This window comes from Microtus pennsylvanicus, chromosome 9, assembly GCF_037038515.1.
Source record: "Microtus pennsylvanicus isolate mMicPen1 chromosome 9, mMicPen1.hap1, whole genome shotgun sequence".
Taxonomy (NCBI): Eukaryota; Metazoa; Chordata; class Mammalia; order Rodentia; family Cricetidae; genus Microtus; species Microtus pennsylvanicus.
Window position 1 is genome coordinate 97,748,944 of NC_134587.1, and position 13,734 is coordinate 97,762,677.

General features: G+C 37.1%; 1 protein-coding gene across 17 annotated transcripts in view; it reads left to right on the forward strand.

Annotated features, from left to right (window-relative positions):
• The window catches only part of Nek1 (NIMA related kinase 1), a 121,888-nt gene that overhangs the window by 55,511 nt on the left and 52,643 nt on the right, over positions 1–13,734 (forward strand). For 10 of the 17 annotated variants that reach the window (XM_075986816.1, XM_075986824.1, XM_075986817.1 and 7 more), the window contains 5 exons: positions 1,052–1,154; positions 11,113–11,196; positions 11,636–11,719; positions 12,115–12,192; positions 12,996–13,091. In XM_075986816.1, the coding sequence (XP_075842931.1) occupies positions 1,052–1,154; positions 11,113–11,196; positions 11,636–11,719; positions 12,115–12,192; positions 12,996–13,091 (445 nt within the window). Of the gene's footprint in view, positions 1–1,051; positions 1,195–11,112; positions 11,197–11,635; positions 11,720–12,114; positions 12,193–12,995; positions 13,092–13,734 lie in introns of those variants that run through there. The other 7 variants (XM_075986819.1, XM_075986821.1, XM_075986828.1 and 4 more) reach the window with 5 other exon arrangements.

Consider the following 13,734-nt stretch of genomic DNA (forward strand, 5'->3'; position numbering starts at 1 on the left):
GAATAGCTGAACATCATAGTAATTGGCTCTTAAAGCAGTTATAGATGTTACCTAATCCTACAAAATTCCTGTGATGGAAGTTTGGAGAATTTCTTTTAAATAATAGGTAAAGGACTTTAGACTGCCATCAGTCATGGGGATGTAATACAGTACATATTAGAGTTTTTTTTTTCAAAGATTTATTTTTAAATGCAGGTGCCTGTGGAAGCCATACGTGTTAGAACCCCTGGAGATGGACTGGTGATTATAAGCCATCTCACATAGAGGCTGGGAATGGAACTTAGGTCTTCTGTAAAAGTAGCAGCCCCAGATTTTAAGTTTTTACAGCTAAATTTCTTATTTAAAATATTTTTATGTGGTATTTTGTAAAAAGTTGTTGATTTAAAAAAAAGTTGAAGAAATGATTATTTGTAGAATGAAAATTAGACGTTTTAAAATGTTACTGGGAACATTAGCAGACAGGACATTATTTCCGGACTTTATTTTTTCAGAGCATAACTTATTTTCCCTAACAAAAAGGCTACAGGAAGGTTTTTGTGCCGTATTAGCCACAGTCTTAGTAGAACCTAGACAATAACTCGTTTGTCTTTCTAATTCTTCTCCAAATTTAACCACCCTTGATGTTGCTATGAATTTCGTGATTACTGGCACTGGATTGTTTGCTTGCGTGTTTGTTTCTACCTGCCATGTTTATCACGATAACTGAACAGCACATAGTAGGTATTCAGTAAATATTTATCACTTTGTAATTTGCAGTCTTTACACAATGTGTTTACATTTTTCTTAATTGTCAGCAAAAGATGCCAAATATTAAAATGTGAAAAAATTAAAGCCAGTAACTGCTGTTACTTTTTAAAAGTAGTAAATGATGCAATTAAGACAATAGACAAACACACACACACACACACACACACACACACACACACACACACACACTTTTCTTTACAAAGAAAGTGTTTGTTTCTGCTTTCATGTTCTACAAGGAAAAAAGCAAATAATAAGTATAATTTTAATTCTCAAAATGGCTGACTCTGTGCTTTGTTCAAAACAGGCATAAAGGGCAGCTAGCCTTAGAAAGAGCTAAGCGAGTGGAAGAGTTCCTGCAGCGTAAACGAGAAGCCATGCAGAACAAAGCTCGGGCCGAAGGGCATGTGGTATGGTAGCTTTTCTTCAGATGTTGAACATATCAGTGTTGTAAGTAAAAAGAATTATGATGTAGCAGTCTATGTCTAATAAAAGATATTGAAGGTGTTCAAAAGTAATGTACAGATTTTATTTTCATATGTTTTGCTTACTAACCTGTTTTGTTATGTCTTTTATTGGTATCTTCCATGCCAAAGGTGAAATTACATTATTATTCTACATTTTGTTCTTTAAAAAGGGTAGAAATGTGTATAACAATCCAGATATTTATTAGTAGAGAAATAAGTTCTTAAGTTGCTAGATTTTTTTCCCCTTCAAATGCTTTTTGTAAAATACTTTTAAGTAGCAAAGAATTTTAGAAGAAAAAAGGGAGATAAATGTTTGAGTGCAGATATGTGAAACTGTATTTGTTGAAAAGCATATCAGAAATAAAACTACTTTAAAATATCCAGTTAAGCCCATTACAAAATGAAGTCATTTATTTGAGAACATATTAAGTCTGAGGTAATCATCTAAGCAGTTAAAGTTCTCAGTAATTGTAGTTGCAGTGTGCCGCAAATGTCTTTTGATCTTTTGTTCATAAAGCAACTGAGAATTGCTTCTGTCACTTCATCTCCCCATGGAGCCTCCTGTTCATGTAGAATATGCTCAAGATATTTTTGTTGGACTTATCACACATGTATTAAAGACTCCTAATTGGTAACTTTGTAAGTTTATTCAGTTATTCAGTATAAGATTTTTTTTCTCTTTGAGATTATATTATAGAAAAATAGTATTAATTGGCTATTGAAGGAGATGCAGGCTGCATTCCCGCCACGCAGCTCCCGGCCGCCTGGCTAGCTTATGCCCCAAAATAATGACACACAACCTGTATTCATATAAACACTGCTTGGCCCATTTCTATTAATGTTTGTAGCACCACGAGGTGGTGACTTATCTTGTCTAACCCATATTTAGTAATCTGTGTAGCACCAGTCTTACTGGGAAAGATTCAGCATGTCTGACCTGGCGGCTTGCTCCATTGAGTCTGCCCTGGAGAAGAGCGGCATCGTGTCTGTCTCACTTCCTCCCAGCATTCTGTTCTGCCTACTCCACCCACCTAAGGGATGGCCTATCAAATGGGCCAAGGCAGTTTGTTTATTAACCAATGACCTTCCTCTATCAATTGGCCACTCTTTATATGTTTTTAACATATATTCTCCAATTTACTTTCCTAATATCTGGAATGAATTTGTATTTGTGACCCTTCTCTAGATGGGAAAAGATGATTTCTTGTCTTCTCGTTGTTAATAGCATTTGAAATAATTTTGATCGTTTATATTTTTGAAAGAGCTTTTAAACTGCTCTGTAGCAGGATCCTCATGCCTGAGTGTTGGGATTATAGGCATGCACCACCATTCCCAGCTCTTGTTGTAGGTTATTATTTACAACAGTTACTGGGAACTGGAGATGGCTTAGCAGTTTCGAGTGCTTGCTGCTCTTGCAGAGGCTCTGAGTTAGGTTCTCAGCGCCCACATCAAGGGGCTTACAACCACCTGTAACTACAACTCCAGGGATCTGACACTTTCTCTGGCCTCGTCAGTGCCTGCACTCACTTGTAAATACCCACAGGTAGACAGACAGATACACATACTCATAATTTAAAATAAAAGTTAAAGAACCTTTGAAAAAGTAATAGTTACTAGAACTATCAAGATTTAATGACTTTTCCTCTTACTCTTTGACCTTAATCCTGTAATTTTATCTTCAGTTTATTTTGCTTAATGTTAGAGACTTTCCTCTTGTATTTTGTTTAAAAAGGTACTTTGCAGAATTTGTAGAGAAAAATGTCTTTACTTTTTTCTTTATACTTTAATAATACTTTGTGGTGAATTTAACTTGCGTTTGTAGGTCTGAAAAGAAACATTTTGCCTACCTTTTTTGTCTTTTTGTGCACATGTATGTGTTATGCATGCATTACCATAGGTATGGGAACACATGTGCATCTGGCTGTGTTATCAGGAAGGCCAAAGTTATCAGGAATCTTCTGTGGTAACTCTTCTGCCTCAGTTTTTGAAGGAGGATTTTAATCAAGCCCAGAGTTTACCAATATGTCTGATCTTGGCAGCCAGCCAGCCTGCTTCAGGGATTCTCCGGTTTGACAGTTGAGCCATCTCCACAGCCTGGAGTTTGCCTTTGCTGGGAGTATTCTATAGCTTGGGGACTGTTTATCTTCTGACAAGAAGCTACCCCTCCTTATCGTTTCCTGTGTATATTATATGCCTTTTCCTCTCTGACTCAGGAAAGTTTTTTCTTTGTTCCTGGAACTACTTGATTATTAGATAGCTCCCGAGTTTTCTTTCTGGTCATTATTTTCATGGGTTCAGATTTTTCAGCCACTGTTTTCTTCAAAAAAAATTTCTCATTTTCTTCTTTTCTAACCTTTGTATACATACCAGAACGCTGTGACTCTCCACGACTCGTTGATGCTCTTCTTTTTCTCTAAGCTTCGTTCTGGGTGGTTTCCGTTGTCATGTCCTTAAGGATGTTATCTTCTGCTGTGTGTTATACTGCTGAGTTCATCCAGACCTGCTGCTTCTCATCTCCTGTTGTTTTGTTTTTGCAGTACTGGAGATAAGCCCAGGGCTTTTATGGATAGGCTGTTGCTGTACTACTGAACTCTACCTCAGCTCACATCTGATAATACTGATTGTGCTAACGTGGCCCTCTGCTCTGGCAGAGCCTGTGGGTACCTCTGCTGGGTACAGTGCTGCACTGCTTCCGAGGACTTTCCATCTCACAGTCTGATTAAACCGCTGGCTTTATTAGCTGTTGGTCACTCAGGGAGAGACTCTGAAGAACCTCTCCATCTTCTCAGCCTCCCTCTGTGCAGCTTTCTGCTCTCTGACCTCACATCCCGTTAGCCTAGCTTGCCCATCTCCAGACAAGGTCTTCTCAACAAGGAGGGACCTCCACCTGTGGTCAAGTTTCCTCTCTTGTGCTGCTGCCTAGAAGCTCTGACCAGGCAAGTGGGGCAGTCATGGGGCTTGGACTTATCTCCCTTGCTTTCCATGTCAGAAGGATCTACCCCATGCTGCCTGTTATCCAATATTGGAAACCATGTTTTCCTTTATCTTACCAAAGCTTTTAAAAAATTTTTAGTGTAGATCTAACCATTGTTCTGTTATGGCTAAAAGCAATTCTTTGACTTAAAAAAGTTTTATTTCTCATAATTTCATATATATATACAATAAAATATATCGTAAGTGATATAGCAAAATATGGTAAAATATGGTTGTATCTATTCACCATTACCATATATCTCCCTAACATCCTCTCAACTTTGTCTTTTTTTTTTTTTAAATAATAACCCACTAAATCCAGCTAGTGTGCCCATATGCGAGTGAGTGTGGGGCCCTCTAGTGGAACATGGGAAACCTATCAGCAGCCATATGTCCTCAGCAAAGAGTGAGTCTACACTCCCAGTAGATCCTCACTGTGGGTAGGCCTGGACATAAGTACTTCATGCATTGCTTCGTTGGCAAAGGAAAACTCAAGACCTGGACTCTTGAAGTCCAAAGCAAAGCAAAGCAAAGCATGCCTGCTTTAGAAGTAAGAGCAGGGAACTAGATTGAGTGGTTCCCCTTTCTTTCTTGGCAGTCTTTTTAGAATTCCCCCTTTGCTCATAATTTTAGACTATATTTGGGGATGATAGATGAGATGAGGTAAAGGAACAATTGTATGGACTTTATTCTTTGTTGTTTTTGTTTGCTTGGATTTCACTGTGTAGCCCTGGCTGTCCTGGAACTCACTCTGTAGACCAGTCTGTCCCTGAATTCACAGAAATTCACCTGACTCTGCTTCCCTGGGACTAAAGGGTGTGCACCACCACTGCCCAGCTAGACTTTATTTTTTAATTTTTTAAAATTTTATTTTAAATTTTGTGTGTGTGTGTGTGCCTGCGCGTGTGCATGCGCACATAGAAATTGGAGGACAACTTTGTAGGATCAGCTCTTTCCACCTTTATTTAGATTTCAGAAATTGAACTCAGGTTGTCAAGGTTGCCTAACAAACATCTTTACTCACTGAGTCATTTCACCAGCCTGATTATTTATTTTTACTGAAGCATTAGGCTCCCAGGAAAATAGACCTTTATGGAGATTTTCAATCATATTTATTCTGCCTCCAAATGTGCATAGCCTTTCTTATTACCAACATTCTGTTCCTGGTGGTACATTTGTTAGAACTGAGAAACCTACATGGATACATTATAACCATCGAAGTCTGTGGTTTGTGTTAGGGTTCACCTTGGTGTTGAATATTTGGTTAGGTCTGCACAGATATAAAATGGCAGGCGACCACCTTGTATTGACACAGAACACTTTCACTGCCTTCAGAGAAGGTGCTTGTGAGTACTGACTTTCTCAAGGATTTCATCTAAGAACATACTACCTAGGTTTCCATGGAAGAGGTTTTTTTTGATTGGCATATGATATAATTTAATCATAATAAAAGTTACCAGTGCTAAATATGTCCTGATGAGTAATTGACATGCATATAGTCATGTGTATATTGCTTTATCATGCTACCAAACATTCTACCTTTTCCCAAGTTTCCTTCTGTCCCTTTAGTTTATCACTTCCCTACCGCTGATCTGTTTTCATTCATTATAGTTCTGGAACTTTTTTTTTTTTTGGATATTTACTTAAAATTCTGAATCATATAGTATTCCCAAGTGCTGAGGTTCAAGGTGTGCCACCATATCTAGCCTTATTAGTTTTTTTACTCCTGAGTTACATTCTGTGCTATGGGTATACCACAGTTTGAGTATCCATTCCTCTGTAGAGTGGCATTTGAGTTGTTTCTAGTAATATAATATGGTCATCCAGTTTACTCAGTTATAATATGCCCAGGTAATTGACTCACCTGTCTTCCTTTCTGAGTTGGCATGTCTCATGTGTAGCTGAGTTGATATCTATGATTATACCTGTAGACAGCACTGGAGAATATCAAAGCAGTGAAGATTGTGTTTGAACCTGTTATGATTTGTATTTTCAGCATTTTGTTATCTTTGGTGCCCTACTGTTATTATTTGGGGGCCTTATCATACTAATTATGTCCTGTCTCTTTTTAACAATTCTTCTTTAATCATACCTTCCTATAACCTCTAATTATATTTGTTTCTCCAATCATTAAGTCTGCATGTCATAGACTCTTCAAATGTACGATGCCCCATTTGTTTCTAGTTCCTTATCTTTCATTTTAATTCTGTAAACAGTTTGTCACTACACCATTATATTGAAAGAAGTCACTAGCGTCTATCCTGTTATATATGTTTTTTTTCTTATTGATTTCGTTTGTTTGTCTTTGTGGTGTGGGAGGTTGAACCTAGGACTTCTCATGAGCTAAATAAGTGATGGACCATTGAGTGACATTACCAGCCTAAACAAACCATTTGAGATGGTCATCTGACTTGACCAGCCTTTTTACAGCATCTGGACATGAACTTTCTTCCGCGTTTTCTGTGGTTTACCCTGAGCTCCTCTGCCTACAGTTTCTTAGCATGTCCTTTTATGTAATTGTTGGTCTTTACATGTTAATACTTTGGGGCTTTTGGAACTGTGTCCTTCCTTCCTTCCTTCCTCTTCCTTCTCTTCCTCCTCCTCCTCCTCCTTCCTCTTCCTCTTTCTCTTCCTCTTCTCATCCTCCTCTATCTTTTAATGGTCTATTTACATAATTATTTAATAACATTCAATGGCAGTATAATTTTTATGTTTGGATTAGTTACGTCCTACCATTTTACGTTTGCTTCGTCTATTTTTCTTCTGCTTCTCTTGCAATATTCTATTTTAATCAATGATATCATTTTGATTGTATCTTTGTGTAACCTTTCAGTAGTGAGTGCCTCAGTGACTAAGAATGTATACTTTGATTTTTTCACAGTGCATTTATAAATTATGTTTTATGTGTTAATTCAGTAGCGTGATGGTTAACTTTAGTTGTCAACTTGACACATTTAGAGTCACCTGGGAAGAGACTCTCAATGAGATGTTGTCTGTATTGGGTTGGCCTGTGGGCAGTCTCTGGGAGATTAATTTATGTAATTGATGTGCAAAGACCCAGCCCCTTGTGGACAGCATCATTCCCCAGTCAGGAATGATGACCTCTATGAGTCTAGCACTTAATCTGAGCCACAAGAAAGTGGGCATGAGTGTTCTCTCTCTGCTCTTGACTGTGGCTGTGATGTGACTTGCTTCTTCAGGCTTCTGCCATTCTGACCTCTGTGCAGTGCTGGACTGTACCTTGGAATTTATAAGCTAGAATAAGCCTTCTCATTGCGTTCCCTTTCATTAGGGTATTTATTACAGTGACAGAAATGCAAATAGACAAGTGGGAATAGTGGTTCCTTTCCCTTTCCCTTGCAACCAGGAGTGTGTGTGTGTTGCTGGGTATTGAACCCAAGAATTTGGATGTGCTGAACCAACACTATCACTGAACTATACTTTCCCAGCATTTGACGAGCTTCTTATTTTCCTTCTGTCCAAATAATTCCTATTTATTTATTTATTCACTTATATTTACTTGTTTCTTTTTTCTTTCTTTTTATTTAAATTGCTTCTTCTTAGCCTTTTGGCTAAAATCACATGTCCTTTTTTTGTTTGTTTTGCAGTGCTAGGTTTCAAACTTGGCATTATACACATGCAAGCCAAGGGCTATATTGCTCAACTACAGCCTCAACCCTAAAGAAACTTTTTTATTATTATTATAGCTGTTATTATGAACTTGTATATTTAAAAAATCCCTTAGTAAAATTGGCCATACTAAAAGTCTGTCAGACACAAAAGAATAGCCATAAGAATAGCAATAAGTTTAGCAATGGTTTGTAAATTAGTAGTATTTTAATGATATGGCCTTGTTCTGTAGACAGGGGGGCTAGTCCTGAGGGAGGCTTCCCAGGGAGCTTGAATCTCAGACATGGACCACTGTATAACCAACAGTTCCTTCAGATCAATTCTTCTAATTGTAAATTAGCATTATTTATCATATTTGTAGAGGATTTTGCATGAGATTTGGATGGTTTTCCAATATTACTGCCATTGTTTCATAAAAAAAAATAATCTTTGGCAAAATCTTTAGTTTTGTTTGCTAGTGTTTTGGTTTGTTTCAGGGGGGTAGATTTTGGGTTTGGTTGGTTTGTTTTTTGGCTGGTGGAGGGCAGTACTCGAGACCAAATCTAGGATTTTGCACATGCAATGCAAGTATTCTGCCATCACACTCTATCCTCAGCCCTGGCAGTGGATTTGAAATACATTCGCGTTGTGTCATCAGGTGTTTAGAACACTGAACTTCTGAGGGCTGTCCAGTAGAGACCTGGATGTGATTGTAAAGAGATGGAGCATTAAGGACGGAGGGCTCTCTGGAGACTAATTTCACAGTAGTCACTAATGCATGTTTATAGTGGTTTTCATTTATGTTTTATTGGTGTGACAGTTTTCGCCTCTCAGTTCAACATTACAACAGCCGAGGTCTCTATTTAACATTTGCGCTTACATATACTACTGTACAATAATTGGTACTGTTTAAGGTTAACCTTTATTCGTTAGGAAAATATATTAACAACAGCGATTTAAAATTGTACCTAGTAAGTACTTTCCATTAATGCTAATACCTATGATAATTTGAAAATGTAAATAATATTTCCACTGGCTTTTTATTTTATTTTTGTGTATGTGTATGAATGTAGGTCTATACTCAGATCAGAGGACAACTTGGAGTAGTTGGTTCTCACCTGCTATGTTAATAAGGCAGAGCCTCTCTTTTTGTTTTCTATAATTAAACATTAAATTTCTACAAGAACAGAAAAGTGTTGTATCCAGTAAAAGCACTGCATTTCATAGTCCTGAATTTGGAGCCCAAGTTTCAGGAAGCATTGGTGTTGAGTGAGTAACAGTAACAGCATGCACAGTGCACAATGCTCTTGTGCTTCCAGAGGTTGCATCATGTGATGTGGCTGAGATTTTGAATTAAGTATTGGCCATGTGTGTTAGAAAATACTGCAAGAGGAAATGTCTAATCTTTTAACTTATCTGGACCACATTGTTATATAAAGCTAATACTTAAAAGCTATGCAATCTGTTTTACAAAACATTGCAGAAAAATTCCCATAATTTCGTAATTTTGTATTGGACTGCATTTATATAGCCATCAACTCTCCTTAAACTCTGTGGATAATTGTATTTTTAAAAAATATTAGCTCACATATAAACTACGGTATATAGTAGGTTAGAGGAGGTACCAACTTCATGCCTTACGACTGTAGAAACTGAGTCATTAAAGAAGTTTTTAAGTCATTAATGAAGTTAAAACCCAAAGCACTATAATAATTTTTTTGCCCTTAAAAAGATCCAATTCATTTCTAGGTATCTGTGTGCATACTACACATTCACACACACACACACACACACACACACACACACACACACACACTTTTATATTCACGGCTGATTTCAAAGACTCTGATGTACATTAGTTATCTGACCTAGATCATACTCTGCTCTCAGGTGTGCCCTGTAGGAAGCCTACAAATGACTAGCCCCAGGCACAAATACAGCTGATGGAGAAAGTGGGATTATTGTACTAGAAATTATCCACACGCTTCAGCAAAACTACCAGTTATCCAATTATGTACTTTCTCTTCCTTCAACATACAATTATGTTTAAAGTTTCTTCAAACTTTAAAGAGTTCTTAATCCACTTTCCCCATCTATTATCTTGTATCAGTGTGTGGTAAATGTACTTTTATACTCATTATCTCCATTTTCCTGACAATCATTTTTTAACCTTCTATAAATCTGGCTTCTAAATCCAGTATAATCTAATTTTTTCTAGACACCAGCAGTGTCAGAAACTATACAAATGGAGCCTTTTGTGCAATCTTTTAACATTTTAAAAATTACTTCTAAATAAACCTACTTCATTTAAATATATTTGTATATGTTTGTATTTCATTTACATACATATGTATTTATCTAATAAATGTAGGAGGTTTACTATGGAAAATTTGAAAAAAAATCATTAAACATTTATGAAGCTAACCTTTGAGAACCTTACATTTTAAAGGAATTATCTCCTAAATAGCTTTTTATTTGTAAGCATGTTTTTATAGAAATGAACATTTCTACAATTCTCATTTTTTCACTTACAGTTATAGGTTCAGCTCCTCCTCATATTCACTAACACACAAGAACAGATTTGTGGAGGTGGGGGAGGTAGCTCCTGATAGAACATTTCTTTGCCACTTCATAAAGGCCAGCATAACTAACATAAATAACCGAGGGATACATGGATACTCCACAGGGAGTATAAATTAGCAAATTGCTTTGGAGATTCAGAATTCAAAAGAAATACCTTTAAGGCAGAAATTGAAGGGCTCAATAATAACTAGGAAAGAGAACTGGTAACAACTGCATTTGGCTGATAGTAGGCAAAAATAAACTCTAGTTTGTTGACTCTAGTGATTGATCATAATCCACTGGGCTAAGAATAAGGTCATGTTGTAAAAAGAATGGGAACGTCAAGTTCAGGAAGCATTTGAGGTAGTTTTGTTCCATATTAAGTAGTTACTCAAATATTACTCCAATAAATTCTAACTTTTGTCGTTCGAGAGAAAAAGAATAGGTAATGGGGTATCTGTTGTTGCTCTTGGAGGCAGGGTCTTACTATATTGCAAAGACTGGCTTTGAGAGTTCCTAGACTCAAACAATCTGTCTGCAGTCTCTGTTTTTAAATAATTATATTGGACTTAATTAGACTTCTGTTCTCACTGAGTTTACATGCCTTCGTGGTCGTAGAAAGTGCCAGGGCTTGTCAGTGTAGTACCTAGAAGTGGCCAGTATTATCCAAAAGAAAGAAATGGCATGTGGATGCCTAGGTGGAAGGGCAATGTAGCCCCACTCATTCCTTAAACTTAGTACATTAAATGACAAACAGGGAATCCTGCAGAACCTGGCATCTCTGTATGGAGGCAGGCCCAGCTCTTCCAGAGGAGGGAAGCCAAGGAACAAGGAGGAAGAGGTATGCTTCCCGCATGCTCATGCCTCCGCCATGCAGCCATTTTTTAGTTCATCGCCTTCTTTTCTTGCATGGTTTAAATGCTTAACGATTATTTTAAGATTTTGTAAGTCTATAGGAACCTGTTAATATGTTTTGACTGACATGCTATGTCATAATTTTGCCTCATAACTGTTATAACTCAGCCTTCTGAGTTTCAATTTCTTTTCTTTTGATATAATTTAAAAATTTGTTAATTATAACATATTTCTTTCTTTGCAGAAAAAAAGCTTTAAATTAAATACTTGAAAGCTAATATTTCATTTCATTAACCAAATTTCAGAACTTTTGTTTTTTTGTATTCAGATTAACACTTTTCTATATATTAAGATTTTTTTTAGCAGTAAAAATGTTCATAGATTTCCTTTTAAGTGAATTTTTGTTGTTGTTGTTCCTCTTTTAGGTTTATCTAGCAAGACTGAGGCAAATAAGACTACAAAATTTCAATGAGCGCCAACAGATTAAAGCCAAACTTCGTGGTGAGAATGTAGGTAAAAATCAATTTTTCAAAAATAATTCAGTAATAGATTAACTTTAAACATGCCATGTCCATAATATTAAAAGCTAAAATTGTTAAAAGAAAATGAAGGTCAAAGACCAGAAAACTATGTAGGAATGAAGTAAATCTTAAATACATGATTTCAAATTGGTAAATCGTTTGTTCCATAGGAATTTTAATATAGAACATACCTGATGTGCCTGAAGGAATTAAAGGCCACTTGCATCATTCTTTCCTCGTCTTTTGCTCTGGGGGGTTCAGTTGCAGCTCTGGGAGAAAACTGACAGCAGTCAGTGGTTTCATTGCACATGTTGTTGGTCCAGGCAGAGGTGGCACTGAGCCTGGCTGCTGTTTGCTAAGTGGTATGTTGACAATTGTTCTAGAGCGAAGCTAATGGTACCAAAGGGCCAGAAGCAATTGCAGAGGCTGACTTGAGGCTCAAAAAGATGGAGTCACTTAAGGTATGTACTAGATAGCATAATTTCTTAGGAAATTGAAAGCTGAGAGAGAGAAGTTTGTTATTAAATTTTTTTTATATAGATGGATCATTATCTTACTTTAACTTTTGATTTCCCATTTATCTGTCATCTTACAATTTCTGCGAAATAGCACTTTTTACATTTGTACAACATTTATGAAGAACAGGTAGGTGAGATTATGATGTGAATACATAGAACTGTGACCCATGTAATTCTTTAAAGTGGGTTACTCCTATAGTCCGAGCATTCAGTGGGCTGAGGCAGGAGGATGGCCATAAGTTCGAGGCCAGGCTGGGATATATACATATAAATTGCAAGACACTGTCTCAAATGAAATGTACAAGTTTCTCTGAAGATGAATGGGATATTTGTAACAGTTGTCTTAAGTGTTTACATTTTAATTTCCATTCCAGTGTATTGGACTTATGGCCAATATCATTGATCCCCTGTTGTCCAAGGTTTGAGGGGTACAGAGTGAGTGTCCGTTTTTATTCTGGAACCACACACACACTTCTTTGCTTAGACCCAGGTTGGAGGATGATACCATAGGCTTTCCTTCTCATAACTATTGTGTTAATGGTTTTCATTTTCAGGTTGGAGGATGATACCATAGGCTTTCCTTCTCATAACTATTGTGTTAATGGTTTTCATTTTCAGGTTGGAGGATGATACCATAGGCTTTCCTTCTCATAACTATTGTGTTAATGGTTTTCATTTTCAGGTTGGAGGATGATACCATAGGCTTTCCTTCTCATAACTATTGTGTTAATGGTTTTCATTTTCAGGCCCAGACAAATGCCCGTGCTGCTGTCCTGAAAGAACAGCTGGAGCGAAAAAGAAAGGAAGCCTATGAGAGAGAAAAGCGGGTGTGGGAAGAGCAGGTAAGGCTCCTTGGGCTCTTTAGGGGATCGTCAAGTGTGCCATGATCAAGCCATAGCAACCCTTTTTTCTGATTTTTACTCACTTTCCTATCTCTCTTCCTCCTCCTCAGCTTTCCTTTCCCTTTCCCTTTAGCCCCACCCCACCCCAGCACCCTTTGTCTTTCAAATTTAACGATAATCTGCCACTGATTTATACTGCTACCTCAAAATCTTTACCTCTGGCCTTTATTTAGATTTCGTATTCGACTCATGTTCTTAACATAATGTTCCTTGTTTTTCCTCTCAGATATAGTATTAGTATAGGATGGGTATGAAGCAATAACTGGTAGGTTAACATTTTTACCCCAAGAACAACAGAATTTTTCAAAAGTATATACCATCCTTTTAATAGTCAGAACCATTCATTTCGTGTGTTGCCCAAATCTCTTCCAAACTTACCTTGCCCTCAGAAATAGTTGTGAGCCTACTTCTGGTGCATACGTACCCAGTGATGGGAAGCCAGAGTCTACATTATGTCTTCTAGGATTATGTCTTCAGCACAGGAGGCAAAAGCCCAACTAGTACATGCTGCCTTTCATATTATATCAGGACAAGTTGGTGTAAAACTGTGTGTGTGTGTGTGTTTTAAGTTTTTGTCTTGGTG